The sequence below is a fragment of the Budorcas taxicolor genome, chromosome 17, assembly GCF_023091745.1.
Source record: "Budorcas taxicolor isolate Tak-1 chromosome 17, Takin1.1, whole genome shotgun sequence".
In the NCBI taxonomy this organism is placed as follows: domain Eukaryota; kingdom Metazoa; phylum Chordata; class Mammalia; order Artiodactyla; family Bovidae; genus Budorcas; species Budorcas taxicolor.
In genome coordinates, this window is record NC_068926.1 from 68,345,770 (window position 1) to 68,359,571 (window position 13,802).

At 50.7% G+C, this 13,802-nt stretch overlaps 1 protein-coding gene across 2 annotated transcripts in view; it reads left to right on the top strand.

The window, feature by feature from the left end:
• Positions 1-13,802, top strand: part of ZNRF3 (zinc and ring finger 3) — a 141,857-nt gene that overhangs the window by 76,258 nt on the left and 51,797 nt on the right. For both annotated transcript variants that reach the window (XM_052654892.1, XM_052654893.1), the window contains exon 2: positions 8,394-8,519. In XM_052654892.1, the coding sequence (XP_052510852.1) occupies positions 8,394-8,519 (126 nt within the window). The remainder of the gene's footprint in view (positions 1-8,393; positions 8,520-13,802) is intronic.

The window sequence follows — 13,802 nt, forward strand, 5'->3', positions numbered from 1 at the left end:
AAAAATGGAATTATGGGGGAAAGGAAGTCATAGGATCTCAGGTTTGTTGCCTGTTGCTAGACAGATTCCACCCAAGTCCACATGTACCCAGCAGCCCTCCCCTGTGGTTAGCATTGGTTTTCATCGGGGATTTTACTGTGCATTAATCCACGGTAAGGCTGATGGTCTTTCAGTTTTCCTACTATAACCTATTGATGTCTGTCCTATAACCATCATTTCATTCCTTTCTGCTACTGATATAACATGGAGACGTTTTAAGAATATCTTGTTCTTTCTGCCTCCTTTTGTTGTTCTCGAGCTTCCCTACAGGGCTTCCCTTAACTCAAGTTGCCTCATCGATTCTCAGAATAGCTTACGGACAGCCAGACTGAGCTTTTCTATGCATTGCTATACACCTGTTCCAACAGTGTATCGAGTGAGTCCTTTCTCCATTCTTACATTGCTCTGGTTTACGTCATATTAAGACCTTATAACAACTTAAATGTGTTTTTGGAATTCCTTTTCCACTTGTTCCATTTTTCCAGTTTAAGACTGGCACCACGTAGTTTTGTTGATTTTGTGGTTTTATAGTGTTGTTTGTAAAACTGGGAGAATGAGAAGCGCACTTTATGCTTTCCCCTCCAACATGTTTCTTCTTGATTTAGTAACTCTGTGCTGTGTACAGGCACCAAACCCTTACCTTTTTTGTAGTGGGAACAATCAAGTGTCCTTTATTACATCTTGCAATTTAAAATAAAACTGTGTCTGTGGATTTCTGTGTGGAGCTCAGTTCTTGTCATCAGGTAGTGGTATGAGTCACTTTGAGTCATTTTTAGAACAGAACATTTTCAGGTGGTTTTCTATAGGCTGTTGGATACTTTTTTCTTTTTTAGAAAATAAAATTTAACTTATGAAATATATCCTCACCCACTTGGAGTCAGAATTGGAAGTTCTAAGTGAAGGTTTTTAAAGTCAGACCTGGGATAGACACAGGGCTATATCTAAGTTTCAACATAATCATCCGACCAAATTCAGTGCCTGGAGATGTTCAGGTGAAAAGGTGGATTTGAAATGCTTGCTGCTTTGCACAGCTTCCGACAGGCAGCTTCTCAGTGGTTCTCTGGTACCAAGAGGAAGCAAACAGGGTAGACGCGGTTCTTGGTTTTTCTCTAAAAAGTGATGCCCATGGCAGAAGACCGTGTTCAGAAAACCAGAGTTCTCGGCAAAAGAAACACTGGTTTTAATCCTCAGACAATTCCCACTTCGAAGTTTCCAGCAAACAGCAGCAATAGCCAGCTCCTTTTCTGTGTCTGTCTGTGGTACTTTCTGTTCCCATTGCTATGACAACCGGGGGAGAAAAACTGTGTTCGGGGCCCTCTGGATTCTAGCTCCAGAAGGAGGTTCAGGATGTTTGTTCAAAGAGCAAAAGAGAGCTGTTTCTTTGTACATAGAAGAGAAAAAAAAAAAATCCTTATGATTCAAGAGAGAAGCGGGTGGAGCGGTCCTTTTCCACTCTTTCACATGAATTATAAGTCTTGACTGCAGCCACCACACCTTTTAGGAAAAGGTCCAGGGCTGTGAAACCCTGTACCACACTGACACCCTACCCTAGTCGACGGGCGGCGAAAGGACAAAAGGAAGGAAGTTTCCCTTTTAAATCCCCAGGAATTTTTTGATGAGATAATATTACAGACCGAAATGTCTCTCCTCCTATTCGTTCCGTGTTTGGCTCCAGTGTAACAGTAACCCACTTAGAAGCAGGCGGCCCTTTTGAAGTTATTTTAAACTTGCAGCAGAGTGTGGAGATATTGTAACCTTGGATAAGAGCTCCACCAGCCCCGGTTTCAGTTTTGCCCTTTCAGACGTGTGGAAAGTGCCCCGGTATATCTGAAGGATTTTGTACTGAGAGCTTCTTAAAGAGCGGGACTTGGTTTCAAAGCCTGGCTTGATGTCCTGTCCCCAAGGGAGCATGGTTCTGTTTTCTCCAGTTATTTAACCTTGTCTGACATAGCCTTTTGGCTTTCAAGTTCCCTCTAGTCTTTGTCCATTAAGAAAACAGTGAAACCCTGATAGCCAACCCCATCAGGCTCCAAGAAATTTGAAGAAGGTCCATCTTCATATTTCAGCATGAAGCCAGACGCTCGATTCCCGGCACCACCGGTGGCCAGGACTCTGGTCTGCTCATTGTTAGCCATTTGGCCCCGAGCAGCTCCTTGTGGGGAAGTGCAGGTCAGTCGTTCAGCGCCCCTCCTGGAGGTTATAGGATCTGTCTGTGTCTGGGAGAAAACCTTAGAACAACCGACCGGCTTGTTGTGTCTGCCACCCCTGCAACACTCAAGTCCTCGTCACACCCTGGTGCCACCCGGAAGTTATTTTGGGCTGTGGGGGTGGCATGGGCTGGGGGTCCTCTCTGCACCGTTCTCCTTGAGTCCTGTGTGCCGTCTTCCCGCCATCGCCAGCCCTGGGCCTGGGGGCCCCTAGAGCCGTCCCAGACGGCCCTCCTCCAAGGCCACGGTCCTGTGCAGGTTGCCTGTGGGGTCTCTCTTTGACCCGATGGAACACTTCCCTGCAGCACCCAGAGAATCTGCTGGAACACCTGGAGGAAGGTGTTCTGTCCAGCAGTGCCTGCAAAGATCTTAGCCAGTCTGAAGCACATGTACGTTTATAACAGGCAAAGGGCACTTCATGGCTTTTAATAAAAAGAGGCTTCCTCTGGGGCACCCGTGGCCATTCCCAATTGCTCTTCTCAGAGGGAACTATTTTCAGTTATTTAGTGGTTTCTTCTACTGTTCACCTCTAGAAATATTTCTAAGTTTCTGGCAATAATTTCTAAATAGTGTGCTTATACTGCCTCATATTTTAGCCCATTTATAGGTTTTTTGACTTCCTCCTATGGAAGGGGGACATTTTGTTCTCTTACCCGCCTCATCCCTTCCCTGGCCCCAACCTTTCTGCCTCCCCGCCCCCCGCACCTCGCCCCCCACATTTCCCATCTCTGCATTTTCCCAGTGTAGTCACATGATAATTAATGCCTAGGTCGGGATTTACATTTTATGGCCGTCACTATTCCCAAGCAGGTCCTGCGTGCCATGCCCTGCTGTGGTTTACAATTCTGGCGTTGACGTTTTGTTTTTTTTCCGGAGTTAATAACTGTCCCCTTTGCCTCCATTGCCTTAGTTTGCTGTATAATTATCACATTTCGTTCTCCTGCTCAGAACTATGACACTCTGCCCAGTACTGCCAGACCCCCGGGTGATGACCCAGGCTGCTGCTGCTGTTTGCTTATTATCTGCTGCTCTCTGCAGTGCTCGTCCTTCTGGCCCCATCTGGGCTGCTCGCCCGGCCGGCCGGTGGCATAGCTGTCATCCTGGGATTTCCCTCTATTTTTCTTCTCTGTTGGGTTCCCTGTGCTCTCGATCCAATGCCTGCCTCTTCCTCGCTTTATTCCTTCGTCTTATCGGAGGTGACAGCAACTTCTGAGGTCAGACTGGGGTGGGAGAATTTGAAATTTATCCTCTATTCCTCGTCCCCCTCCACCACCGTGATAAAGCCCTGTCCTGGGCCTGCCCCAGGGAAGGGAGGCGGCATGGTGTTCCCTGCACTTCCGAGAGCGCTGTCCACCCCTGCCAGCCCGGCTGTGGTGACCAAGAAGGAGCAGCCTTTGCTCCTGTGCTGTGGCCGGGAAGTCCTGAGGTCGCCAGTAAAGTCCTAGGAATGTGTTAGTGACTTGGGGATCAATGGCTGTTAAGAGCCACCTCTACTAAAGTTCATGCAGTGGTTTGCTGAAATTCTGACCTGTTTTGTCCTGGCCCCTCACCTAGGCAAGTGAGTGAAGTCGCTCAGTCGTGTCCAACTCTCTGTGACCCCATGGACTGCAGCCTACCAGGTTTCTCCATCCATGGGATTCTCCAGGCAAGAATGTTGGAGTGGGTTGCCATTGCCTTCTCCAGGGAATCTTCCCAACCCAGGGATTGAACCCAGGTCTCCCACATTGCAGGCAAACGCTTTAACCTCTGAGCCACCAGGGAAGCCCTAGGCAAACAGAGGCCCAAATGATTTCCAAGCAGAGCTGAGGTGTGGTAGCAGTGGTCATTTACTGAGCACCTTTTGGGTGCAAGGCTGTGGGTGGGGTGAAAGGGGACCTCTGAGAAGACTTCTAGAAGCAGCTGCCTGTCCCTGAGGAGACGGTGAAGGAACTGTGGCAAGGACCATGTAAAGTGTTTGGAAACACAGGGGTGCAAGCCGCTAGCTGTACTGGTGCATTTAAGAAAGCTCCATGGAAGGGCTGACCTTGAAACTGGTCTTGAAGGACAGAGGATTCTAGGCAGAAGTGTGACTTGCAAGCAAGCGTGACATGTCTAGAGAAAGTGAAGAAGGAGAGGACTTTCCCACTGATGGAGCGTCTGCTGCGCAACTATGATGATGTGTTCTATCTCATTGAATCCTCACAGCACCCTGTTGAGGCAGATGCTGCTGTTCCCATTTTACAGATGAGAAAGTAGAGATTTATAGAAATTGAGTCGTCTGCCCAAGGAGATGTGCCTCGTAAGAGGCAGGTTTTAAAACATGGCTACATGATTCCAAAGCTCTCATCCTCTCCAACCCCCAAACACCCCTCAGAACAAAATCAGGAGGAAACTAGCAAGAGGCACAACTTCTTTTTTTAAAAAAAATTCTATTATTCATCTGTACCGGGTCTTAGTTGTGGCACTCGGGATCTTCAATCTTTGTTGTGGCCTGTGGGATCTAGTTCCCTGACCAGGGATTCAGCCTAGGCCCCCTCTGTTGGGAGTGCAGAGTCTTAGCCACTGGACCACCTGGAAAGTCTCTAGACACAGCTTCTTAATGTCAAGCCTCACTATAGAGGACCAGCTGGGAATTTGCCTTCAGTTAACTTAAGCAAGAATGTTGACATCACAAAGTTATTCTGAGAGTGCAAGACCAGAGTTACAACACAAGACAGATCTTCTGTTAAATCCTCACAATTTAGGGTAGCTTGTGAATTATTGGCGTTGTTCTTCTGTGGACCCGCCCAGGAGTTTTCCTGATCTTATCATTTCAGGCTGCTGTTCCCCTCTTTAAGTATTCTGTCTCCAGTGAATTTTTGTCAAGCTCTGTTCTAGGTTGCTGAGTCTATCTTTTTTTTTTTTTCCTTTATGCTTTCGTTAGCTTTGGGTTGGCCAGAAAGTTGGTTTGGGTTTTCCATAAGATGTTACAGAGGCCATAGAGTGGAGCCCTTGGAAAAAGAGGACCCCAGGATGTGAATGTTTGGAGACCTAGGGCGGCAGGCACTTCTGGAAGCTGATGTCATCAGGGCTGAGTTGAGAAAGACCCAACTGAACAGTATCTGGCAGGGGGATGGAAGAGACCAGTTACACCTGAGACGTGGCTGAAATTGCGTTCTCAGGCTGGCCAGTTCAGGCCTCTGGAGATACGAACTAGAGTAAGGAACTCTAAGGAACTCGGCAGAGAAGGAACTCCGGAGAGGAACTGGGAAGTCAGTGGAGACCGCGAGGTCGGTTTTGGATGCGCTGAGATGTGATCTTGGGGGCCCTTTCACCCTCCCCGGGGAAAACAAACCACCCACACCAACCTATGACACCCGCCGGCGCTTTACAGAAATTCCTTTTTGTTTTTAAGTCTTTGATCCCTGTTCAGAAGTCAACACCCTTGACAGGGCTGACACTTGGAGCTGCTCACAGTCACCCCGGTGATGGTCTGAAAGGGAGTCTGGGGGTTGGGGGCGGGGAGTGGGAGGGCGTGGCCGCCGAGAAGGGGAGGGCCCGCCGGGGGGACGCAGGCCAGGGCTCCAGGGGGACCTCAGTGTGTGTGAGGCGTGTGCAGTGGGGGTTTCTGTGAGCTCAGGGTACCCCCTTGCTGCCCCTCCCATGCCTGCGTGTCCCGCTCCATAGCTCGGGCCTCTGCCCCGTCTGCCAAAGGGCCCCGGTTTTTCCTCCCGCTGCTGCTGCTCTGGTTTCCTGGTACCGCCCTCCCAGGCCCCCTCTTCCTCCCGCTGTCCCTCCATCTCCTCCCCCATCTCCTCCGCGTCAAAGCCCTTGCTGTTGGCATCAGGCGTGTCAGCGTCAGGCTTGAGTCACGTCTACTTTAGGTTCGTTTCTTCTTCACACGTGTACCTGTGCTGTCCCTGACCCAGCATCTCTCAGGATGTGCCCCATGAGCATCGTAAGCACAGCATGGGTGACTGTCAAAGGGTAGGGAGTGCTGGTTTCAGCAAAGGTTAAAGAGTCTTCTTTAAACCTCAGGCCCCTGCAGAGCTTTCATCTCCAGATGTAGATCCTGAATTCGCAAGCCCCGTTGCTCCGCCTTCTTGCTTGCGCGGAACTGTCCGTCATGGGGCGGGGCTAGGACTGTGAGGACAGGGTCTCCTGAGGGACACCGGGCTGGCTTAGACTCTGGAGGAGTGGAAATCACTGTTGTCTTACGCTGTGGATCTCCGTGTTGACTGAGGACAGTAGTTTCTGAGTAAACTCTTGGGACATTAAAAAAAAAATCATTTATTTCATTATTTGACTGCACCAAGTCTTAGTTGTGGCATGCAGGATCTAGTACCCTGACCAGGGATTGAACCCTGGGCCCCCGCACCGGGAGCTCAGAGTCTTAGCCACTGGACCACCAGGGAAGTCCCCCCCAAAAGCTTTTTTATTTCAGTATAATTGACATCAAATTTACCACTTAAGCCATTTTAAAGTATACAATTCAAAGCCCCTCTGAATGCTCATAAATACCAAAATTCCTTCCCCAAGAAGAAAATTAGATAGGAATTTGGCATGTAGCCTTTCTGAATCTTTTTTGAGAATTTATACTCATAAATATATCGGTAAAAGAGACATTTAAAATTTTGTTTGTGTCAAACTGTATATACTTTTCATTTTGTATGTCATTGTGATTTGATGTGTCTGTACTGGTCTATAGATCAGCCTCATTTCTTTAAACTGCTGTGTAAGATTCAAAATCTGAATAAAGCACAACTTATGAATCCTCTTTAAAAAAGTATGAAGTATACAGTTCAGAGGTGTTTCGTCCATTCACAGTGTTCGCATATCCATTACTATCGTCTGATGCCAAAACATTTTTATCCATAAAATGAGTGGGGGGGTTAGGAGAATGTTTTTGTTTCCTATTTGCTGCTGTAACAAGTAACATCAAACCGAATGGGTTAAAGCAACACAGACTCACTCTCACAAATTTCTAGAGGTCAGAAGTGAAAAAAATGGGTTGGCAGGGCTGCATTCGCTCTGGAGGCTTGCGAGAGAATCCTTTTCCTTGCCTTTTCTAGCTTCTGGGAGCCGACCACCTGCTTTCCTTGGCTCCTGGCTCCCACCTCCATCTTCAAAGCAAATCACTCCAACCTCTGCTTCCCCGGTCATGTCTCCCCTATTTCCACGATTTCCCCTTTTCCTTGTGAGGACCCTTGTGATTACATTGGGCTTACCCAGGCAATCCAGGACATCAAAGTTCATCACATCTCTAAGTCTCTTGTGTCTTTTAAGATAACGTATTCCCAGGCTCTGTAGATTAGGACATTGATCTCTTCTGGCTACAGAGTGCGTTCCTCGGTCTCTTGCATCTCTTAACACTCCACGAACCTAAAGACATATTCCTTCTGGTTATTTAAAGAGCTTAGCACCGTCGTGGTAGGTTAGGTTTATCTTCGAGGACCTCCTCCTCTTGGATGGTTATCAGGGATTCTTCCCTCTGATACCAGACTCAACACTGAGAACTGTGAGTGCAAACGGCAGCATCATTTTGTGATGTCACCGATGTCACTTTTCCTGGTAAAAATTTGACCAGCTCTTCTACCTATCTCTGATTCTGTGCTTTGCCAAATTTGGAAAAAAAACTTCAAAAGAATGTCGCCTGTCTCTCAGTAACCAGGAGTGGCCTTTAAACGGCTTGTTCATTTTACCGCCAATGTCGCCCCATGGCTAGTGGTCTCTCCATAAATTCCTCACTTTTCCAGGTCCTCTTGCATCAGCTGAAGTAGATGTGTTGTTCAGGTCTGGAAGCCAAATAGTCTGTGATGCTGCCGCTGAACATCATGGCATTTCACAGTGATTTAGATTGGCCCTTACGTGGGAGTTAAGCTGTTTCTCTTTTCCTGCTTCCCATCAGGAAGGTTTGGGTGCCTCCGCCTTGGGTGCCTGCTTCCTACAGAGCAGTGAGACAGCGTCCATTCAGTCTATTTGTAGTGGTCCTACCGTGTTCTCCCCAGGGTTCGGCTCATTATGCTGAAATAGAATCCCCCGAGGGTTGAAAACCGCATTCCCCCCCACCCCATATGCTTTTTGGTTTCGAGGTTGCTCTTGACGGTGGCGGCGCCTGAGACAGGCACCGCAGGAGCTCTGCAGGCCTGTAGCCTGCCCACTGAAGCTTTCTCCCCACTTGTTTCCCAGATGCACCCACTGGGCCTGTGTAACAACAATGATGAAGAGGACCTGTATGAATACGGCTGGGTCGGAGTGGTGAAACTGGAACAGCCGGAGCTGGACCCGAAGCCATGCCTCACTGTCCTCGGAAAGGTGAGCCCCAGGCCCTCCCCACCACCCGCCCCGGTTCTGACTGGTGTCATCCACGTCCTCAAACAGCCAGGTACGGAGAAGAGCCCCCGTTGGCACAGCGCTCTTTCCTGGCTGAAGTCGTGTGTTGGGGCAGCACCCCTGCCCCAGGGTGGTCAGCGGCTTGGACACTGCTGGCAGCTGCAGCCTCAGAGTGGCCTCCACCCTTGTCCTCCATGTGGCCTCGGGCAGGTCTCTCGCCCTCAGGGATTCCCAGTTCCTTATCTGTAAACTGGATTGATCATAGAGATTCACAGTCCTTATCTTACACCCCTGGGGCCAGATATTTCAGAATTCTGAGATTTTGGGGGGTTAGAAAGGTGCTCAGATACACATATTTTGTATTAAGGAGACATGGGTTTGCCCTCAGTAACCAAACACACGCAGAGCTGGGTAGCCGCCTGCATGGATATTCACATCTAGTGGAACAACTGGAATCTAAATAGCCTGGCGTTAGTTCAGGGCCCTGATGTTTTGCTGCCAGCTGAGTTATGGAAAAACCTGGGGGTTGTGGAGCTTTTTTGGTTTCAGAATGGCAGACAGCAATTATGGTCCTGTCTTAGAACTTACCTCACAGGACGGTCAGGAGGTGAGATGAGAGACAGAACGTGTAGCAGAGAGTGTTCCAGAAATGTCTGCTGCCATTGACTGTTTCGTTCTTCAAAAACAACTCTTTTAGCGTCAGCATTACCTCTGGTTGTGGTATGAGATAAAAGATAGAGGTCCATTTATTTTGGAAAACCATATGTCAGTAATGTTAAAATATAACAGATGACATCTTGTTTTAAACTGGATCGTTTTGGTAAAGAGAAAGATTTGGAGAAAGCTACTAGGATTTTGGTTGGAGGAACGGTAGTACAGCCTAAGGAAAAGTGTTATCGCTTGGATTTTTTTTTTTTAATCTTCTCAGAAACAGCTGTTCTAGGCATCATGGGGAGAGAACTGGAGGGGGTGGGGGAAAACAGTCCTGGTTCTGACCTCCTGAGGAGATTCAGTCCAGAGCAAAGTGGTTCTGATACAGGGCACTTGAGAGAGAGCCTTGTCCAACACTTGAAAATGTCCCAGGGGACTTGCCTGGTGGTCCAGTGGCTAAGACCCCATGCTCCCAATGCAGCAGGCCTGGGTTCAATCCCTGGTCAGGAAACTAGATCCCACATGCCACAACTAAGAGTTTGCATGGTGCCGCTAAAGATCCCGCATGCCGGAACTCAAGACCCGGCACAGCCAAATAAATAGCTAAATACGAAAAAGAAAGAGAGAAAGAAAATGTCCCGGTGAGTGTCTCCTTGCAGACTTTTGGCCCAGAAAGCCCTTATGGACCTGTGATGTTTCTGTCCCACCTGTCTCCTGGGTAGCTTCCGACCACTTGTCAAGCTCCCCTGCCTTCTTCTTCAATTATTTGACTTTGGCTGTGCTGAGTCTTCATTGCTGCAAGGGCTCTTCTCTAGTTGCAGTCGCGGGCTTCTCATTACGGTAGCTTCTCCTGTTTGGAAGCGCGAGCCCTAGGGTGTGTGGGCTTCGTTGCCCTGAGACCTGTGGGCTCCTCCCAGATCAGGGATTGGACCCGTGTCTCCTGCATTGGCAGGGGGATTGTTTACCACTGAGCCACCAGGCAACACCCTCCCCTCGCCCCACCCCCTCAACCACCCTTTTATAGAAGAAGAAGGAAAAACAGAAAAAAAAACCCACAGGGACTATTGCCTGTTTGGTTTCCAGTTCATGTAGTCGATTCGATGTGTTTCAGGTGGCCCAGGCTCCATCCTTCATCATTTAAATAGGTGGCCGTGCTGCCTAATGACGCTCAGAGAGCAGCAACCCCCTCGAGAAAACGTTAGTGTTTTCCTAGGAGGAATGCCAGCCACATCCAAAGCTTGGGCACAGTGCTCTCCTTGTAGCTAACACTCCCCAATAGGATATTTTCCTTTGTACTGAAGCTGCTGCTCCGCAGGGCTCAGCGGCTCGGCTGCAGTCTGGTGGGCCTCCACCCGTGCGTCTGTAAATGGGCTGGAACAGGGACCCCCCCCCCAGGCCCCGCCCACCATGGTCCCCTGGGGCCCGAGTGGCGTTGAAGTCACTCCAAGAACCCAGCTGCTGCTCCTCTACCTGGGACAGCCATGGAGTGGGTGTGACTTGCGCTGTGTATGGCTTGGCCTGCCCGCCCGTGAAGCCAGGAGGAATAGAAACCCTTGACGTATACTGCACCGTTGAGTATCCGTCATGTTCATTCCTTTAGCAAGTATTTATTGAATGCAGGACCTCAGCACAAGATTCCGCCTGCTTGCAAGCAACAGGCCGCCCCTGACCCCTTGTTCCCGCCGCCATGGTTCTGTTTGGAGGGGCTGTGTGGTGGCCAGGCAGTATTCACACGTGGTTAGTGACTGAAATTTGGCTTAACACCCGCATAAAATCTTGAGCAAAACCGCCAGGGCCAGACACAGCAGGGCAGTTTCACATTTGCCTAAAACCTGGGTTGATTGAGGAGGTACCCGGAGTCAGGCCTTTCTCCCTGTCTCCTTCCTCACCTTGCTCCCTCCCTCCCTCTCTTCTGCCCTCTCACCTTCTTCTTCAGTGTCGTTTTTTTTTTTTCCGGCTTCAGTTTTATTTACTTTGCCGGCTGCCCTTTCTTTCTTCCCGAGCCCCCAAGCAAGCACAGTGGCAAGAGGGTATCGCTGGATGAGCAGGGTGGTCCACCCCACCGCGGACGCTCAGCGTAGTTTTCTGTACTCAGGCGTGTTTCCCCCTGCTCTCAGCGGCGAGGGCAAGAAGGAGGTGGGCAGCCAAGTCCCCGTGGGGGTGCGGGTGGGCCCCCTCCTCCTCCCGTGGATGTTGAGACTTGTTGAAAACCATAGAAGGGAGGGTCCGCCAGCATCTGGAAGGGCCTGTTCGGGGAGAGGGAGACACAGACCCCTCTCCCTGCCCCATCACCCACGCCCTTCACCTACCCGCCCACAGAAAATGCCATGGGGCAAAACGCTGAAATACCAGAGGAACGTCCTAAATTAAAACAACCTTAAACGCCTCTCCAGGAGTTCAAATAAAGTTTCATTTTAAGAGTGAAAGACATAAACTCATCACCTGGGTTTATTACTGAGTGCTTTTGAACTCCTCAAGAAAAGGTAACACTGTAAACTCAAGAGAGAAAAGTGATTTACGATCCCCTCTTTATAATCTTTCTGATTCTGGAGGAGGTAAAGGCAGACAGTTGGATCAGCTCAGGGACTGGGGGGGTTGCAGAGTTGGGATGGGGGTAAGCCGCCCCCACCCCACCCCTGCCCCGCAGAATGAAGCAGGCCAGGGTTCCAGGCCAGACCCCGGGCAAGTCGCTTCCACTTCCTGGGCCTCTCCCTTCCACATCATGTGACGAGGCTGTCCTGGGTTCCTTGCTCGTCTGATACGTGGAACTTCTGTGTCATATTAAAAAGCTTCCCTTGAGGTTCTACCTTTCAGAGACTTCTAGTTGCAACACTAAAAGATTGGCTGTGTTTCCCGCCACGATCTAAGTCCTCAGAAATTAAAACAGAATAAAGTAGACATTTCTGAGCAGCTTGCTTTTGAAAGCAAGGGTCTTCAACCATCTCCAAAGTTGTAAGAGTCTGTGTTTAGGCCCCAGGCATTTCAGCCCTTCAATTCAAGCAGTATTTATTGGATAAACATCCCATGGGATAGGTAAGACATCGTCCGGCGACCGCATGGACAGCCTCGTGGCAGGGAGCACATCAGACTTGCTCAGATCCAACACAGCCTGCTTGGCCCGGAGTCACCAAACATGGAAGCAGGGCAGAGCTCCGTACCCCACAGCCCACGCTGGAGGGGGCTCTTAGGGTTCTGAAGCACAGGATGGTCAACAGACTTGAACTTGGTTCTCACCAGTCCTCAGGAGGACAGCAGGAAGTTAGCAGAAAGACAAGAAAAGCAGGCGGCTTAAGTCAAAGAGAACCCAGCTTTGGCTGAGTGGCCTTGGAAAGGTCCCTTCAGTTTCTGGGGCCTGTTCTCACCAGGGCTCGTGCCGCCCCAGTCATTGTGGCGGGAGTTCTGCGGGGAGCCCCGAGCACAGCGCCCTGCCCTCGGTGGACGCCCTGAGAGGGTGTGACAGCAGCCCTCGTGTGCTGGGCACTCGCCGAGAGCGCCCCGCGCAGCGTCTCCTCCCATCGTCAAGCCAACCCTGCTGCCATGTCTAGGTCCCCATCCTGTGCTGAGGACATCTCAACGTCTCCTGAGGTCAGACGGCTCCCCAGGGGCTGAGCCAAAACCTGAGGTGAGGCCTGTCCCGCCGCCTCTTCCTCTTGCCTTCTGTCGTCTTTGCCGGTTTCTGTGGATTTAAGAATTGGGTGCGTGTCAGTGCTTACTGGCCGCGTGAGCAGTGTTGGTTCTATTGAGTAGAAACCCCGCTTGAGCTGTGTTGAGCCCAGAGGGGGATCCGCTCCTGAGGTTCCGAGTGTCGTCAGGGAGCCCGGGGTGGGGGTGCTGTGCCCCTCTGCAGCTGCCGACCACGGGGCTCAGTGCCGGGGCCCCTCCTCGAGTCTTCTGGGTGTCTGCTTCATTTCACCCCCGCTCACTATCTCCTGGGGGGAAACAGCACCCCAATATCCCTTGATCCAATGCATCTTGGATCAGGTGCTCCCTTTGGTCTGTCAGCTGTGATCTGGGTCTGGGAACATGCTGGAACTGCCCAGCTCTGTGTGTGTGTCTTGCAGGGAAGGTGGGGTGGAAGATGCACTTTCCAGAAGGAAGCTGGTGAGGGCCAGCTCTGGGCTACTGTGCCTCAGCAGCCCCTGCCGGCACTAGGTCACATGTACGGTCACAAGCCGCCCCTGCTCTGGTTCCTGTGCCCGGAGGAGCTGCTTCCTCTTGTCCTGAACCAAGGGCCCGTCCCTGGGAGCGAGTGGCTGGAGGGGCTGTGCGAGGGGGTGAGGCAGGCGGGGAGAGCGGGAGCAGGTTCCTCGGCGGGTATTGAAAGCTGCTGGGGCAGGAAGAGGCTTTGAGATGACAGGGTTTCATCTCCATACCCCGGGAAGCTGGGAGCCACTGAAAGTTTGCTGGGGAGTTTGCTTGGCAGTGGTGTCTAGGTCTAGGGAGAGGGTCAGTCAGGTTACCGTGCTGGCGGGTGTTTCTGGAGCTGAACGGGCCCAGTCACCAAGGCTTTGGGAGCTCTGATGGGGCTCTAGCCGACGATGTTGACCTCGCGTTCGCTCTCAGATCTCCCGGCTCTCCACCCAGCCTCTTCTGCTTCCACCTGTGGCGGCCTCC